The sequence below is a fragment of the Mustela erminea genome, chromosome 13, assembly GCF_009829155.1.
Source record: "Mustela erminea isolate mMusErm1 chromosome 13, mMusErm1.Pri, whole genome shotgun sequence".
Taxonomy (NCBI): Eukaryota; Metazoa; Chordata; class Mammalia; order Carnivora; family Mustelidae; genus Mustela; species Mustela erminea.
Window position 1 is genome coordinate 51990171 of NC_045626.1, and position 19675 is coordinate 52009845.

The 19675-nt window shown below is 34.6% G+C and overlaps 1 protein-coding gene across 4 annotated transcripts in view; it reads left to right on the forward strand.

Moving 5' to 3' along the window:
- Positions 1 to 19675, forward strand: part of SMCHD1 (structural maintenance of chromosomes flexible hinge domain containing 1) — a 146862-nt gene that overhangs the window by 69401 nt on the left and 57786 nt on the right. For all 4 annotated transcript variants that reach the window (XR_004277866.1, XM_032309219.1, XM_032309220.1 and 1 more), the window contains 9 exons: positions 75 to 209; positions 3389 to 3616; positions 7733 to 7881; positions 9381 to 9469; positions 10074 to 10192; positions 12729 to 12896; positions 16106 to 16231; positions 18859 to 18938; positions 19165 to 19322. Coding sequence is in view for 3 of the 4 variants with exons in the window: in XM_032309219.1 (XP_032165110.1) it covers positions 75 to 209; positions 3389 to 3616; positions 7733 to 7881; positions 9381 to 9469; positions 10074 to 10192; positions 12729 to 12896; positions 16106 to 16231; positions 18859 to 18938; positions 19165 to 19322 (1252 nt within the window). In the remaining variant the exon portion in view is untranslated. The remainder of the gene's footprint in view (positions 1 to 74; positions 210 to 3388; positions 3617 to 7732; positions 7882 to 9380; positions 9470 to 10073; positions 10193 to 12728; positions 12897 to 16105; positions 16232 to 18858; positions 18939 to 19164; positions 19323 to 19675) is intronic.

Genomic DNA, 19675 nt, shown 5'->3' on the forward strand with positions numbered 1-19675 from the left:
AAAATTTAAACAAATTATTGAATAATTTGTTACATTTGATTGGAGTCTTAAATTATTTTGTATGTTTTCAAAAGTTTTTAGGTGCTCCAAACCTTCCAGTCTACGTTGTAGATTGCAGCAGTTCTGGAACCAGTATTTTAACAGGAGCTGCTATTCAAGTACAGAACATTAAAAAAGACCAGACTCTTAAAGCAAAAATTGAAATACCTGTAAGTTGTTTTATTCATTGATATTATATTGTTTTCATACAAATATTTCATAACAGCTTTATAGAATTTTATGTAACATTTGACTTTTAAAAAATGAGGTATCTTTGATTCTTTTAGTTAAAATGAAAAAAAAAAAGCAACATGAAATGGCATAGTAACATATGGTATTAGTAATTTTTTTAATTAACCCTTTTATAGGGGCACCTAGGTGACTCAGTTGGTTAAGTGTCCAGCTCTTGGTTTTGGCTCAGATTTTTTTTTTAATTTATTTTTAATTTATTTTCAGCATAATAGTATTCATTATTTTTGCACCACACCCAGTGCTCCATGCAATCTGTGCCCTCTATAATACCCACCACCTGGTACTCCAACCTCCCACCCCCCACCCCTTCAAAACCCTCAGATTGTTTTTCAGAGTCCATAGTCTCTTATGGTTCACCTCCCCTTCCAATTTCCCCCAACTCCCTTCTCTCTAACTCCCCATGTCCTCCATATGATAATTGACTCTCTCTACTTGACTTATTTCACTCAGCATAATCTCTTCCAGTCCTGTCCATGCTGCTGCAAAAGTTGGGTATTCATCCTTTCTGATGGAGGCATAATACTCCATAGTGTATATGGACCTCATCTTCCTTATCCATTCGTCGTTGAAGGGCATCTTGGTTCTTTCCACAGTTTGGCGACCATGGCCATTGCTGCTATAAACATGGGGGTACAGATGGCCCTTCTTTTCACTACATCTGTATCTTTGGGGTAAATACCCAGTAGTGCAATGGCAGGGTAATAGGGAAGTTCTATTTTTAATTTCTTGAGGAATCTCCACACTGTTCTCCAAAGAGGCTGCACCAACTTGCCTTCCCACCAGCAGTATAAGAGGGTTCCCCTTTCTCCACATCCCCTCCAACACATGTTGTTTCCTGTCTTGCTAATTTTGGCCATTCTAACTGGTGTAAGGTGATATCTCAATGTGGTTTTAATTTGAATCTCCCTGAGGGTTGGTGATGATGAACATTTTTTCATGTGTCTGATTTGGCTCAGATTTTCATGCTGACAGATCAAGCCTTGCATCAGGTTCTGCGCTTAGTGTGGAGTCTGCTTGAGATTCTCTCTCTCTCTCTGCCCCTCCTGCTCATGCTGTCTCTCTCTCTAAAATAAAGTCTTTTTAAAAAAATGTGGCATCTATATGTCAGTTTTGTTTTTTTGTTTCTTATGGTTTATACTGTTTCTTAGAAAGTCTGGTAAACCACCACTGAGGGACATATAAACCTTAATTTATATGTATAATTTGAAGAATAAATATGTGGTTAGTATTTTCATATAAAGAGATTTCTATGGTAATGTACTAGTAAGATACTTGCTACTGGATAATACATCATGGCGGAAGGTGAAGCCGGCCTGGAGGAAGGCAAGCCATTGTTGTGAGCAGTTGATCTCCTAAGATTGCAAAATGGGACAACAAATACTTAAGGAAAATATTTCAATGTGATTTCTCCATTATTGATATGGTAAATAATGAATAACCTAACCTAACCAGTTGATTAAGTGATGCCTTCCTACTAATTATATATCAATTAACATATCTTGAGCTTCAAAAGGATAAAAGACAGCTTTTGTTCTTTTCACTAGAATGAGATGATTCTTCATTCCACTTCATATCAAGCTGGTTATATTGATAGCCTTCAGATTCCTCTTATGCACTTCTTTTGTTATGTATTTTTTTTTAAAGATTTTATTTATTTATCAGAGAGAGAGGGGAGAGAGCGAGCACAGGCAGACAGAATGGTAGGCAGAGGCAGAGGGAGAAGCAGGCTCCCCGCCGAGCAAGGAGCCCGATGTGGGACTCGATCCCAGGACGCTGGGATCATGACCTGAGCCGAAGGCAGCTGCTTAACCAACTGAGCCACCCAGGCGTCCCTGTTATGTATTTTTTAAATTCAATAAACATGGGCAACTTGTTTTTGAGCATACTTCCTTGCAAAAGATCAGGGAGATTCAGGAAGGAAAGATTTAGAGTTAGGGAGAAATCTGGGTTTGGAAGCAAAGAGTGGTGAGCATTAGGAATTATGTAAATTTTATAGAGCAGTGACAGGAAGAAGACCAAGAATCTAGATGAGTTAGGACCAATATCAGAGTGTATCTTATAATATGCATTGGAAAATTTTCATCCAAAGGCAGCAGCTTGAGTTTGAATCAGGTAAATGCAATATGTTTATAATAGAGGATGGGTTATTTACGTGATATTTGATGAGGTAGGAGTTTTATATGTGTCATTAGTCATGTAGATGGGCTTAGGAATGACTGCAACTAGATGAGGAAGGAGAAATTGGCTAAATAAGATGTGAAGATATTTTAGGCTTATTTTGAATTTTGTGTATCCTGTAGAATGCACTATAACCTAAATTATGAAATAATGTGATGTTTTAATTTTTTGTGCTTTTAAAATCAATTTGGCATAATCCAGCTCATCCTTACTGACATGTGGGACATCGATATATCCATAATGAATTATTAATGTGTCAGCTACAATCCTCATTTCGCTATAAACTGCCTTTTTCACTTGCCCCAATGTATTTTTTCAGTGTAGTTCATGTATTTTATGTCAACTGTTTGTCTCTGATTTTATGGGACATTCTTTTTTTTTTTTTTAAAGATTTTATTTATTTATTTGACAGAGAGAAATCACAAGTAGACGGAGAGGCAGGCAGAGAGAGAGAGGGAAGCAGGCTCCCCGCTGAGCAGAGAGCCCGATGCGGGACTCGATCCCAGGACCCTGAGATCATGACCCGAGCCGAAGGCAGCGGCTCAACCCACTGAGCCACCCAGGCGCCCCTTATGGGACATTCTTAATTTCTTACATATTTATCTTATTAATAGATGCTAGTTACTGAATCTGTCATGTGATTCCAAAGAAGATGAAAAGAATCCTTTTAATCCAAATACCCTCGTTTTTTGCTTTAAGTCTGTGGCTTATGCTTACAACTTGATAGTGTGGTATCAGTAGAGTGGTATCTTCTTAATGCCTAAACCTATGAACGTTAACAGTGTATAAGATGATCTTCCATAGTATTGGAAATCAATCCTTAAGCAATGTAGAAGACTCACGATTAAAGCCCAAAAATATATTTTCAAAAAAGTGCAGATGCCATTCAATGTATTTTTGTGTTTTTCTCTTTTCCTAGAGTTGTAAAGATGTGGTACCCGTGGAGAAGACTATTAAGTTGCTTCCTAGTAGCCATGTTGCAAGATTACAGATATTCAGTGTGGAAGGACAAAAGGCAATCCAAATCAAACATCAGGATGAGGTTAATTGGATAGCAGGCGATATTATGCATAATCTTATTTTTCAAATGTATGATGAAGGAGAAAGAGAAATTCATATAACATCAACTTTAGCAGATAAAATTAAAGTAAGTATCTCAGATTAGTTATTTGAAGAATTTTGGTTATTTTATGATTGATTGTAAAACTCTGAACAAGAGGTATTGTAGGGTAACTTCTAAGAAGAAGCTTATCACAGAAGAATAATATTGTTATTTAAAATTCCAGCCTAAATAAGAATTTGTTTCGTGCTATAGTTTGAAACATGAATGATTCGTATGCAACAAATTCATACTTAGAAAAATGATTTTGACACTTAACAAAATGCCAACGATTGGAATTCTCTTTGGGTTTGTTTATTTCCATGGATTGGTTTAGCTGGGTACAGTTTTCCATGTTCACCTATTGTTTTCATGGATGATAGTATGCACTAGGAAATGTAAAATTTTCTTTGTACTCAAACTTCTTCCTGATATTTTAAGAGCATTGGAACAAATTTGCATTTTCAAACCAAGCAGTGTAGCAGAGCTAACTATACTTTTTTCCCTTCACATCCATAGAGAAAAAACTCAAATCTTGTGTGACAAAATAAAGTTTAAAAAATTCAGTTTTCTCTGAGTCAGTTAGAGACAGAACATTCCCCTTTTTCTGGAAGGCCAACATTTACAGAGCTTTATATAAGGGGATCCCAATTAACTAAATTTGTGGAGAGTTGCTATGTGGGACAGGAGGTAGAAATTATTTTTTTGTACTATTTTATTCTATAGCCATCTGGAGTTTCCATATATTGGATCCAGTATTTTAAAAGAATTTTAGCTGACCTTATTTTGAACTCTTACTTGAAATATTCCTTGCCCTAGCCAGTTTAATTTTTCCTTCTATAATGAGGGACTGGAGGATTGATAGAGCCATAATCCTGATCCTTCTCGGAAAGGGAGGCAAGCCATTTTAAAGGCACATCTGTTATATGAACAGATGTGAAGTTGAGTGATTTAAAAGTGGTGCTAGGAACCCAGCTTCTGAACTGGTTCCTTGCTTTCTCATGGTTAGGTTTCCACATTCTGGCTTCTTATCGAGGTTGAGAAGAAACTGAGTGAAGAGATTCCATCTATATATAACTTTCTTTTTGCCATTCTCTAAGCATGTGATCAGCAATTGACATCCTTTGCCTCAGATTTAGTAGTTACATATTTGTTGCGTTACAAAGATTTTAAAACATGCACCTCTTTATTGGCAATAAAATACTACATTCTACTCTTCTGTTAAATGTGTATTCATTAATGTGATTTTTGTGGTCTTCAGAGAATTCTCCAATATTGAAGAAAGGCAGCCCTTAACTGAGCTGGGAATCCATTAAAGGGATAACACAGCTAGAGTGAGGGAAGGAAAGCCTTTTTGAAAAGTGTAACTTCTGCTTCTTCCATTATTTAAAAAAAAAAAATCCATATATATGATAAAGAATAAAACATGGTTTAAAAGATAAAAAGATAACTAAGAAGACTAGAACAGCATAAACTAGAGTCAAAATACTAGAATATCCGTGATTTGAGAATCAAGTATGGAGGGCTAAAGGAGAAAGTTGAACTAAAAATTCTTACACAGAAAGGATTACAAGTTTAAAAGTGGGATAGAGTAAGATACTCAACCTAAAAAAGGGATCAAGTAACAAATTAATATATGGAAAGCAGGAGGTGCAAAATTAAAATAGAGCTAAAAGCATCCAAGAATGAATTAAAACCAAAAGGTGGCTAGAATGGTAGTTAAGTAAATATAACTTGTTTTCTCATCTTGCTGAACAGGAATTAACCTAGATCTTATTCAAAGACAATAAGTTTCTTTTAACAAACAATTTGAATATCACCTCCCAGAATTGATCATATGATTTGATCAGTATGGTATTTTATTTAAAAAATTTTTTTAGAGTGCACAGATAAACAGAGGGGTGCAGAGGGAGAGAGAATCTTTTTTTTTTTTTTTTAAAGATTATTTATTTATTTATTTATTTGACAGAGAAATCACAAGTAGGCAGAAGTCGCCAGAGAGACAGGGAGAAACAGGCTCCCTGCTGCAGGGAGCCTAATGTGGGGCTCGATCCCAGGACCCTGGGATCATGACCTGAGCCGAAGGCAGAGACTTAACCCACTGAGCCACCCACACGCCCCGAGAATCTTAAGCAGGTTCCACATTCGTGCAGTTAAGCGTGAGGCTCGATCTCATGACCCTGAGATCACAATCTGAGGTGAAATCAAGAGTCAGACACCTAACCAACTAAGCCACCCAGACCCCTGATTCTGCTTTTTGTTTATTCATTTGGTTGGGGTTTTGTGGTTTTTTTTTTTTTTTAGGTTCTATTTATGAGTGTGATCATATTTTTTTTTTTAGGTTCTATTTATGAGTGTGATCACATTTTTCTTTCTCAGTCTGACTTATTTCACTTAGTATTAAACTCTCCAGGTCTATCCATGTCTCAAATGGCACAATCTCATCCTTTTTTATAGCTGTATCATATAGCTGTTGTATATATACACCAGATTTTTCTTGTCATTTGTCTATTGATGGATACTTAGGTTGCTTCCATATCCTGGCTATAGTAAATAATGTTGCAGTAAACATAGGGTGTGTATTTTTTCAAATTAGTGTTTCTTTTTTTTTTTTGTAAATACCCAGTAATGGAATTATGAGATCATATAGTATTTTTTTAATTTTTTGAGGAATTGTCATACTGGTCTTTGGCAATGGCTGCACCAATTTACATTCTCACCGACTGTGCACAAGGATTCCTTTTTCTCCATATACTTGGCAGCACTTGTTATAACTTGTGCTTTTTATTTTAGTCATTCTGACAAGTGTAGAGTGAGTGATACCTTCTTGTGGTTTTGATTTTGCATTTCCTTGATGATGAATGATGTTGAACGTCTTTTCCTATGACTCTTGGCTATTTGCGTCTTCTTTGGAGAGAGGTATATTCAGGTCTGATGCCTGTTTTTTAATCAGACTGGGGTTTTTTGGGTGATTCTTATGTATTCTTTATATATTTTGGATACTAACCATTTATCAGGTATGTAATTTGTAGATTTCCTCTCTTACTCAGTAGGTTGTCTTTTTGTTTTGTTGATAGTTTCCTTTGCTTTGCAAAATCTTTTTATTTTGATGTCCAATAAATTATTTTTGCTTTTGCTTCCCATGTCTTAGGACACATATCTAGTAATATGTTGCTTTGGCCAATGTCAGAGAAATTACTGCCTGTGTTCTCTTTTTATGGTTTCAGGTCTCACATTTAGGTCTTTAATCCATTTTGAGTTTATTTTTGTGTATGGCATTAGAGAATGGTCCAGTTTAAAAAAAAAAAGTCCAGTTTCATTATTTTATGTGTAGCTCTCCAGTTTTCCCAGCACCATTTATTGAAAAGATTATCTTTCCCCATTGTATATCCTCACCTCCTTTTCATTGATTATATAATCATGGGTTTATTTCTGGGGTCTTTATTCTGTTCCATTGATCTATGTATTTATTTTTGTACCAGTACCATACTATTAGGATTACTGCAGCTTTGTAGTATTTCTTAATATCTGGTATTTGTGATACCTCCAGCCTTTTTCTTCCTTCCCAGGATTGTTTTGGCTACTCCAGATCTTCTGTGGTACCATTACAAATTTTAGTGTTATTAGTTCTATAGAAAATGTTGTTGGTATTGTGGTAAGGAATGCATTGAATCTGTAAATTTCTTTGGGTAATAGAACATTTTAACAATATGAATTTTTCTACTTCATCCTTGCATTTGTTTGTGTCATCTTTAATTTCCTTCATCAGAGTTTTATGGTTTTTGGAGTTTAGGTCTTTCATCTCTTTGGTTAAGTTTATTCCTAGTGTTTTATTCTTTTTGGTGTAGTTGCAAATGGTGCTTTTAAAATTTCTCTTTCTATACTTTGTTATTTGCATATAGAAATACTACCAATTTCTGGGTATATCCTGCCACTTCACTGAATTCATTTATTACTTCTGCTGGTTTTTCAGTGGACTCTTTAGAAAGGAAGAAACTTCTTAATCTTACTAATATATGAACCACCACGATTTTTGTTCATAAACGAACTTTTTCTTTGGAGATGGTTAAATTTATAACTTTGATCTTCAGTAAGATAAGTGGCAGTAGGGGGACATTGGACTAAACTTTATGTTTTTATTAGGTAATATAATTTTTCTTTTAGGTTAATTGGACTCCTGAGATTAACAAAGAACACTTGCTACAGGGTCTCCTTCCTGATGTACAAGTACCAACATCTGTGAAAGATATGCGGTATTGCCAGGTTTCATTCCAAGATGATCATGTGTCTTTGGAAAGTGCATTTACAGTAAGGTTGGTGAACATATTCTATTTTGACATATTTCAAAATTTGGCATATTATGACAAAAAGGTGTTTCTCCAAAGCACGCTAGTGAAAGTTGTTTTTAATGTAGAAAATAATTGTAATTTCTATGAAATATAGTAGGTTGTCTTTGAAATAAAACTTCACTGGAGATAGTGATTAATTCACCAATCTTTCACTTTTTTGGTTAAGTTCCTTTCTAAGTATTTTATTATTTTATGTACCTTGTGCTTAATAAACTCTCTGGTATCTGTGAGAGCTAGATCTGTCATTAAAGGAAAGCCCTCCTACTGCAAGCAGTAGTGAACATGCCTATAAAATGACAGACGAAAAACACAGAAGAGTGTGATCAGTGAATATGGTGTTCACAAGGAATAATTCTTTCATTACTTAGTGATGATTTTTAAACCTGAGTCCAAACAAACCTAATATGCATTACTGAAAGAAGAGACTTACATAAATATATATATAAATCTTTCACCCTGGCCTGTCAGTTCTTTGCTCACCTGTTCCAGTAACCTCATTCATTTGAATTCTTACATCCATTTTATAGTATTCCCAGGCTTTTTGTTTTGTTTTGTTTTTGAGAGGTAGAACATGCGGGGAGGGGTAGAGAGAGAGGGAGTGAAGAGAATCCTAGTCAGGCTCCACACCCAGCCCAGAACCATAGGTGGGGTTTGATCTCACAATCCCAAGATCATAACCTAGCTGAAGTCAAGAGTTGGTCACTCAGCCAACTGAGCCATTCAGGCACCTCTGAGATAAAATTTTTATATAGACTACTCTCTAGGCACAGCCAGATCTCTTGATGATGAATTATTCTTACTGACCCATCCCCTCTTTTTTAAAAGATTTTATTTATTTATTTGACAGATCACAAGGAGGCAGGGAGAGATGGAGTGGGGGGTGAGGGGAAGCAGGATGCCTGCTGAGCAGAGAGCCCGATGCGGGGCTCGATCCCAGGACCCTGGGATCATGACCTGAGCTAAAGACAGAGGCTTTAACCCACTGAGCCACTTACCCGCTTTTTCTTTCTCAGTTCTCTTGTCCTAATTCCTTTTATCTAGCATAGATGATATGAACACTTCTTTGTAAGCTATCTTTTCTCTGTTTCCATTTGGGATAATAGTGTGATGTTCTATAAATTGAGGTATTTGGAGGAGTGTTATATTTAAGTTTTAAAAAACAAGTGTTAAATACATATATGTTATTTTTTTAAAAAGATTTTATTTATCTATTTGATGGAGATCACAAGTAGGTAGAGAGGCAGGCAGAGAGGTGGGGGGAAGCAGGCTCCCCACTGAGCAGAGACCTTGATGTGGGGCTCCATCCCAGGGCCTTAAGATCATGACCTGAGCTGAAGGCAGAGGCTTTAACCCACTGAGCCACCCAGGCACCCCTATATATGTTATTCTTTAGCATATTTTTCTCACATAATTTCACAATCAGTGGTGTAACTAAAGCCTTTTAACTTGCTAACTCATTTCAGACCACTTCCTGATGAACCTAAACATCTAAAATGTGAGTTAAAAGGAGGAAAAACAATACAGATGGGCCAAGAGCTTCAAGGAGAAATAGGTTAGTATGATCTGCTTTTTTCTTTAAAATACTTCTATAATATGTGCTTACATTTGTGCTTTGGCATATGTGATCTGAAAGGAAAGCTTTTATTTATGTATACTTACTGTTTTAAAACTCAATGTTGGAAAAGATGGCTGTATTTCATTGTCTTTGCCTAGACTGACATAACTTTAAAATCAGTTTGGCAAAAATAATTTCATGGAAAAATTGGCTTTTGTTAGAAGTAATAATATTTAATATTACAAGTGTAAAGTAAGTGTATGAATGGATTCATATCAATAATCAGTGGATTATTTTTCTTATACCTAGAATATTACATAATGCTAAGTTATTTTCTTCAAAATTTGATGGTAAAAAATCTGATTAACGTCAACACCACGTTAAATATATAAATAGAAATGTACTTAAGTAGAGTCTTGATTTTTTTTTTTTTTTGGTGATTATAAAAGAAGCAAGTATTATTACTTCTTACAAAATAGTACATAAGAGAACAAAGTTAATGGTTTTCTAAATATAATTTTAAATGTTCAAATGAATTTATAGATGTTTATATCTTTTACCAAAAGATAACTTTAGTTTTAAACTATCCTTTTTTATGTAGTTGTAATAGTTACAGATCAGTATGGAAATCAGATACAGGCATTTTCACCAAGTTCTTTATCTGCCTTGGGAATTGCTGGGATTGGACTTGATAGCTCTCATTTGAAAACTACCTTTCAGGTATGGCTTCTTTTCATAGCAGTTGGCTTATACCATTGTTTTACAATTAACAAAATTTGGGAAAAACTAAACTAAAAAAACTTTGATTTTGGTGTTTACAATGCAAAATCATGAAAGGCGCCATAAAGGTTTTGTAATGACCAAATGTACACAAAAAATTGAATAGCGTGAATAATTCCCATGTTCTCATCACTCAGTCTCAATAATGGTCACTTTCCCCTTTCCTGTATAATTTTGAAGTGAATTCCATACATTATAACATTTTATCCATAAATATTTTAATATGTATATAGAAGTAGTTTTTCTTAAATAAAATTTCTTAGTGCTTACATCCTGCATTAAATAGGATATGCTAGGGAAAAAACTAATTGGGCAGGTTTGCAGTTAATTGAGATTAGCTTGAAAAATAAGAACTGCAGTGGAATTATTTCATTTTAAAAAAGAAGCAAGCATGTACAATGTATTCTGCTTGGAGAGATCAAAGACAAATTTTGGGGAAAACAATGTTTTGAGTTGGACCTTTAAGGAACCTTCCAGACCAGAGCAGATGAAAGAGTAGAAATTCCAAGGACAGATAAAGTTGAATCCACTTAGAGCATTTAATGCTTTTTTAAAACTCTTATTCCTTTTAGAGCCTCCATTATAGTTTCTAACTTGACGAAGTAATCACAAGAGTAGCCTCTTTGTTGCCCTTCCCTAAAGTTTCTATTTTCATAAATGTGTTCAACACAGCTTACTGTATCTTAACAGTACTGAAGAACTTTTCATGATGTTTTGTTTACTTTACAGAGATAAGGTTTTAGTGTTTGACTTTCAGGTTCTTCCATTATTTATCTTCACCCTATGTTTGTCTAAATCAGAAGATAACTATGTTTCTGCCGTTATGCATGAACAATCTTTACTTGAAGCACAGATACCCATCCTCATTCAATAATTTCTCCTAAATTGTAGTCTGGCATCCTGCATTTTCAACTTTCCCCATCTGTTAGATTCCAATCAGCATGTAAACAAGCTGTTGTATCTCTTACCTTAAAAAAACAAATTACCTGCCCCCCCATCCCAGCCAAAACATCCTTTTGGCCCTAATTCCCCATCCCTCTATTGCTCTATTTCTCTTCTTTCTACAGTATAACTCCTTGGAAGAGTTGTGTGTATTCTGTTCCCACATCCTTTTCTGTCATTCTCAAGCAAGCCACTCTCATCGTGTTTTTTTGGTTTTTAGTTTTTTTGTTTTTATACTATACTTAGTTTTTTTGTTTATATACTATACGCATTTTATACTATCAGTTGAGACTTCCATTTCCTCAGTATGCCCTAAAATATCCTTAAATATTATACCGAAGCATTATCTCACACCTTTATCCTCCCAAAGCTCATTATTCTCAGCCAAGGTGACTTACTTTCTTCCTATTGTCATTTTACAACAGATATATACTATCTTGACCCACTTGCAAACACTTTCCCCAGTCTCTGCAGAAAGAGAATGGAGCCTTCTGTTTTAAAACTATTTATTTATTTATTTGACAGAGATCACAAGTAGGCAGAGAAGCAGGCAGAGAGAGAGGGGGAAGCAGGCTCTCCATTGAGCAGAGAGCCCGATGTGGAGCTGGATCCCAGGACCTGGGATCATGAGCCGTAGGCAGAGGCTTTACTGAGCCACCCAGGCATCCCTGTTTTACTAATATTGAGTTTGTTTTCCAAATATTGAAAAATTCTGTGCCCATTGGGGTTTGGGTGGAAATTAATTTGAATTATTTTTGCAATGTCTTTATACAGAAAATGTTCTACAGACAGTTGTTTGAGAATGTAAAACATGAAATTTTAACTCTGATTTTTAAAATCTGATAGAATGGATAAGTACCCACAGGAATTTAAGATGACAAAAGTATTAAGGGTAATTGTTGGAATGTGAATGGTGTAGTGCTCCTGCCCATATGGAATTGGTTTATATGAATGCATCAGGCTAGTTTCATTGATCTGCATTAATAAGATTTGAAACAGAGATTGAGCAGTAACAAATTGAAGCCTCTACCTTCTTGGAGATCACCTTATAATGGGAATAGTGGTCAGAAATGAGTGCGAAAAATAAAAATGGAAACAGTGCCATTGTATAGAGTGGACAGAGAATACCCCTCTGATCAGGGTATCCTATATGGGAGACTTAAAGAAAGGCCATGTAGATTGGTAAAGAATTTTGCAAAGAGCAGGAAAGAACAAGTGCAAATGGTATTGGGCAAGCACTTGCTTTGCTGTTGGGGAGTAAAAAGGAGACCATGTAAATGAGAGGGAAATTAGGAAAGAATAAAAAGGACTTAGCCAGAACCTTTTAGATGTCTCCCTCACAAAAAAGAAATTCAATTTCTCTTCTAAAGGAAATGAATTTCATAATGTGCCAGTATTGGTATGTGTGCAAGTTACTTGTTATCGTTTTATGCAGAAACATGTCTATATGCAGTTGGGTAAATGACATTTTCTTGCCTTTTTAAAAAATTAAGCATAATACTCTATCTTTTCTTGATGTACCTTTCATCACTAGGAAAATACACAAAGTATAAGTGTAAAAGGCATCAAATTTATTCCAGGCCCTCCTGGAAATAAGGATCTTTGTTTTACCTGGCGTGAATTTTCTGACTTTATTCGAGTGCAGCTAATTTCTGGACCACCAGCAAAGCTTCTCCTTATAGACTGGCCAGACTTAAAGGAGGTAAGTGACTCTGCCTTGTTTGAAAGAATTTACTGTCACATGACTTATTACTTTCAGATTATGAGTGGATCAGAATAGATATATTGTTGAAATAATAACAAGTAGCAATAATAATAAAAGGACAAAGTAATACGATTTTTATTTTATTTTTAAGATTTTATTTATTTATTTGAGAGACAGTGAGAGAGAGCTTGAGAGGCGAGAAGGTCAGAGGGAGAAGCAGACTCCCCGTGGAGTTGGGAGCCGGATGTGGGACTCGATTCCGGGACTCTGGGACTGTGACCCGAGCCAAAGGCAGTTGCTCAACCAACCTAGCCACCCAGGCGCCCAGTAATACAATTTTTAATACTTCATTATTTAATTTATTACTTGTGTTCTCATTTGTTAAAAAAATAGTGTAATAACATTGTGGTGAGCACTATGTAATATAAAGAAGTGTTTAATCACTATATTGTATATCTGAAACTAATATAACTCTGTTAATTTTACTGGAATTAAAATTAAAAAAAAATGTTTTAAATGCTGTAATAATTGACACCTTAAAAATTTTATTACAGAGACAGCTGGGTGGCTCAGTCAGTTAAGCGTCTGCCTTCAGCTCAAATCATGATCTCAGGGTCCTGGGATCAAGCCCTATGTCTGGCTTCCTGCTCACTGGGGAGCCTGCTTCTCCCTCTCCCTCAGCCACACCTCCTGCTTATGCTCTCTCTTACTTTCTCTCTCTCTCAAATAAAATCTTCAAAAAATTTTTAAAAAAATGTATTATAGGAATTTTCAAATTTGTAAAAGTGAAAATAGCATAGTGAACCCTAAGTTTCAGCAGTTACTATTTTTTCCCAATTTTGTTTCATTGTTTTGTCGTACTGTCTTAAATATTTTCTCTGGAGTTTGAAAAAGCATATTAGATACCAAGTAATTATATGCATAAAACCTTGGTATACCTTCTTATGCAGGTAGTTAAATCTTAAATACTGATTTTGGAAATGTCTGTTAAATATGTTGAGTTTTAACTAAATGTTTAGAATTCTGATTTTAAAATGTTTAGATGTTGGTATTCAGTTTTGGTCTAACAGGGCTTTACCTATTGATATGATAGCTTACATTATTTTTTTTTTCTGATAACTTATTAATTTATTTGAAAGATTTTATTTATTTGACAAAGAGAGATCACAAGTAGGTAGAGAGGCACGCAGAGAGTGGGGGGGGGACAGGCTCTCTGCTGAGCAGAGAGCCCAACACAGGACTCGATCCCGAGACCCTGAGATCATCACCCAAGCTGAAGGCAGAGGCATAACCAACCCACTGAGCCACCCAGGCGCCCCATACCTTACATTATTTCCTAAAGGAAAATGAGCTTATATCACTGTGGTAATGTATGAAATTATACTGTTAAAGGAGCAGATCCTCTAAGGAAAGTTTATGTTACCTGTGTCTTAGTTTGAGATTGCTCTTTTTGATTTGTGAGTTTAAAATAAACAAGTGAAGACTGTGAGCTTTAAATTTTTTTTTCTGTAATACTGTCTTGACTGAGAAGTTTTACTAAAAAGCCAGTGCACTTATTTTTATCTGGGAGCATTTATACCATATAAGTTAATATATTCTTTGTGCCCAGTGATGTCAATAAAGGATTTGTTGGTTTACTGTGTTATGAAATAATTGTTAAATTTTGAGGTGGAAAAAATGTTGGCATGTTCATCTTTTAATATGACTTTGTGTTGGAGAATGTAAAAAATAATGACAGCTTAACTTAAATTTCATATTAGATTGATTTGCAGATACCATAGAAATCCAGAAGTTTTTAAAACAAACTGATTTCTCACTTTGTTAGAGATATCATTATATGTAGATAAGGCTGTAAAAGTATCATTGAATATATAAGATTCCTAAAATTTCCTAATTAATTCTTGACCTACCTTCCTCCAACAGGATCTGAAGTGGATAAAGGGAACCAATTTAACACTAACATAAGTGGGAAAAAAATATGTAAATGTTATATTAACATACACATCTACTCTCTCTTTAATCTTTACATGATGTATTGTTATCATTCTTATTTTATAAATGAAGAAACAAATTCTGAAACATTAAATTACATGCCAGTACTAATGTAATGCCCTGTCAGAGGGCAGATTTGTATTTATAAACATTTGATTTTGGATACTGATTTTTTCCACTTTTTCCCAGATAATTTTACAACTAAGAGCTAAGGCTACAGATTGTTTATTAAAGAATATTCTTTAAAGTAGATACTGTTTGATGGGTAGACAATTAATGTGATTAGGAGTAAAGTACAATGATATGTTTGCATTTGGAAGCTGTCATCAATTTTTTAAATTCAGGCTTTTAATAAACTTCAGCAGATTGGAATATAGTCAACTATAGCCATGTAAACTTTGTGATGGTCAAGCATTTTAATCAAACTAGTCTCAAGGGTATCTTTTTAAAAAAATCAAGTCCTATCTGAAATACATTTTTAATTTTTTTCCCATTTTTAGCAACCTCCTAACATTATTTGGTAATCAACTACCTCCAGTAAAGTGGAGATTGGAGGAAGTAGAGGGAACATTATTGATAGGAGAGAGATGATAAATCAGCTTTACCTTATTGCTGGTCTGTTCTCTATCATCTTCTTTTCTTTTTTTTAACTTTTAAAATCTGACCCATTAGATTGGAACTTTTATCAGGTTTCTTGCTAGACAATGTGTTTCCTTTGATATGTTCAGTATTAATAAGGTCAACAGGCAGATTCCCAGAATTAGATAAGCCTTACATAAATGAAGGAAAAAACAAGAGGTGTTTTAAACAAGTTAGACAGTGAAGATTATCAGCGACTAGTCTATTTAAGGAGCAGTAGAAAGCTGTGGTAGAGTGCTGACAATTGACAGAAGAGATAAACTATAAACAGCCAATACTACATCTGAGAGCCTCAGATAAACTTTACTTCCTTCGAAGTCGTTCTGATATATAACTTTCAGGAATGTGTTAGAAGCTAGTAATGTCAAAGGCTTTCCCTCCTTTATTATATTGTTGATAATTTCTATAAGAAGATGATCACTTGTAACAATATAATTGACTTTCAAAAGTTTAATTGGTGAAAGAAGCTGTTTTTAACTAGAACAGAGATAAATTAAATAATCATTTAATAAGTGTACAAGTAGTAATTACATCATTAGACAGATTTAAGTGCTTCTTAACATATTTTATTTTAGTCCATTCCAGTGATTAATGGAAGAGAACTACAGAATCCACTCATTGTTCAACTTTGTGACCAGTGGGATAATCCAGCACCTGTATCACAGGTTAAAATAAGTCTCATGAAAGCTAACAATTTAAAGGTAAGCTTTAAACATCCTTTACATAATTTTCATCCACCTAGAATTTTGGGTTTCATTGTCATGATAATGTTGTTAGATGTCATATTTTATTTATTTATTTATTTATTTATTAAGGATTTTGTTTATTCATTTATTTGACAGACAGAGATCACAAGTAGGCAGAGAGGCAGGCAGAGAGAGAGGAGGAAGCAGGCTCTCTGCCGAGCAGAGAGCCCGATGTGGGGCTCGATCCCAGGACTCTGGGATCATGACCTGAGCCGAAGGCAGAGGCTTTAACCCACTAGCCACCCAGGCGCCCCTACATGTCATATTTTTTAAAATACAGTCTTCTATAACCTTTATTATTGCTTATTTTAAATCTTAAAAAATTTTCATAATTATTTTGAGGAAGTCAAATTTATATCTTTTAAGCAGTGTAACAAGGGGCAACAACCTACAATTATGATTGAGTGGTTATTCTACATTACTAATAATATTTGGATTTCAGATTAGGATGAATAGATAATACTGAGAAGATGAGTAAAGACAAATATAATGACCTGCAGGATGGGTTAAGGAACAGGTATTATTTGGGAAACTTACAAGCTAAGGGTAAAGTTAAAAGAAAAGTTATGTGAGTACTTGTCTTCTAACATATCTTATTGAGAGCTACCAGGACCTGAGCATAGCTGCTAGACTTACACTGAGTTGTATTCTGGAGTATGGGGCAAGTGTGAATATGGCCATGTAACATTTGGGGGCAAACATACTGCTTGATACTAAGAAGTCCAAGATTACTACCTGTTTACATGAGCACTGGGGTAGCCAGCTGTTGAGGTTCTAGTGGGGACTTTGGGTGCCTCATACAGAATTGGAGGGCCTTCCTGTGAGGGGAAATGAGAGAAGCTGCCCATTGCAAAGTTATGTTTTGACACAGTTTGTCTTGTTGAAGAAAATTAATTTGTCCCAGTCAGGTTGTTCCCAGGTAACACAGAATTCCCTGGGGTTATATTCAGCTAGGCTTAAGTATGCCTCTACGAACATTTTATAATTTTAGTGGATGAAAACAGTTGATATTATGTAAATATGCAGTTCTTTAAAAGTAATCCATTAGTTCAGTAAGAATTCTAAAAGGGATTTCCAGGACCTGACAAGTTGATCTTAAATGTCGTATGGAAGATTAAGGTGCCAAAGATAGCTTGTAATCCACATGGACTTGTTTTCATAGTAATCAGGATCAGACATCTTAAAGTCTGTTTTTTAAAAAAAGACTATGATATTGCTTTCTATTTAACCTGAAATAGAAGGCTTGCTTCTCTGCCTTGGTAACAAGAATTTATGACCCAGATGGAAGAAATACTTTGCAAAAGACGCATTGAGAGACGAGAGGATAGATAGGATAGGTACAGATATAGGATTTTTTTTTTTTTTTAAGATTTTATTTATTTATTTGTCAGAGCGAGAGCGAGCACAGGCAGACAGAGTGGAAGGCAGAGTCAGAGGGAGAAGCAGGCTCCCTGCGGAGCAAGGAGCCTGATGTGGGACTCGATCCCAGGATGCTGGGATCATGACCTGAGCCGAAGGCAGCTGCTCAACCAACTGAGCCACCCAGGCGTCCCCAATTATAGGATTTTTTATTCTGTCATTTTGATTACTCACTTTTGCCTTTTGCTTTTTGTTTGTTTGCGTGTGGCATAATTACCTATTTTTTAGGTTCTATTAAGCAGAAATGGGAATTAGGCTTAGGAGAGAGTCTGATACTCTGCTACAACTGTTTACAAATTCACTTTTGTTCTTATTGTTTGCTTCTAGAAGAGTTAAACTGGTTATTTTCTACCACAAAAAAGAATATTATTCTAGTTTCTAGAGAAGCATTTGTAGAAGACTGAGAGATTCTTCTAACTGATGATTAGTACCATTGATTCTTAATTATTTGAAAGTGAGCTTGGTTTTCTCTAAGAGGGTCACACTGCAACAGAGATAGAAGGAGCATATCTGAGTAAAAGTAAAGAGAAAGATGAAATAAAAATGGGCATGGTATTATGATTTCTTGACTTAAATGTATATTTATGTTTATTTCACCTGTGCCATTCCCCACAATCCCCAGTTTTAGAACATAACTTCAGTGTTTGTATAACCAAACCTCACTTGAAATACCAGTGTTATTGAAAGAGTGAACTTTGAATTCTGCAACTTAAAAACTGAAATACACCAAATTGTAGTTTAATTGATGAAGCTGAGTGATGATTGTCCTTTGAGTTATATAATTACTCAATGTGTAAATAATCATATTATTTATGTAATTATTTATAAGTGAGTTATGTAAGTACTATAATTACATATAGTATAAATTATAAATTACATATAATATAATGATATATAAATGATATATAAATAACAATACATGAATATATAAATATATAAATTATAAATACTATAATTATTATAAATGTGTTATGTAATTACTCAATGTGTAAATAATTACATTATTTCTCTAGTTCAGATTAGGAAATTAAAGATTATAGAAGTATGTGCAAATATAATTTTTAAAATAGTATTGGAAGAAAAGAACATTGTAATAGAGGAAAAGAATTTGATCTCTAGAATTTTCTAATTAACTGTTTTGTTTTGTTTTGTTTTGTTTTTAGCTCACTCCTTCAAACCAACAGCATAAAACAGATGAAAGGGGCAGGGCTAATTTGGGAGTGTTCAGTGTTTATGCTCCTAGGTAAGAACCAAAAGTTTGATAGTTATTAGTATTACAGAGATTGATTTTTCTTATTCCTTGAAGTTAAGAGTAATAATTAGCCTTCTATTTAGTGTTAGAAAATGTAACTAAACAGGAATAGAGAGGTTTTTTTAAATGAGTTAAGCTTTATATAAACTGTCTTAGAATTTTTAAGTTATAATTAATGTAATTTGACTTCTTTATCTCTTTTTTTCCCCCTTGTTAGAGGAGAACATATGATGCAGGTTAGAGCCATCTATAACAAGAATATCATAGAAGGACCTATAATTAAGTTAATGATTCTTCCAGATCCTGAAAAACCTATTCGTCTCAATGTTAAGTATGACAAGGATGCTTCCTTTTTAGCAGGGAGTATTTTCACTGGTGAGTAAGTCACAAATCTCAAATTAATTTGTAATGATAATTTGCTTTTTACATTAATGGAATAAATTATCCTAGATGTTCAGCATGATAAAAAAGCAAACCTGCAATAGTCTTTTAAATGGCAAAGAAAGTACATTTGACTTAGCTTTGTCTTCTTTCATCTCTATGTCCTACATTCCCTTAATGGTCAAGAATAAACTGAAAGTTTTTCATAAACTGAGAACCTGTTCTAATTGAGTTTGTGTTTGTCCATTCATTGGATTGTGAAATTCTGCAAAAAAGACATGAACTGCTAAATGACAAGAACTATGTGGGCTCTACTTAATAGATTGTAATGTCATCTTCAACCAAAT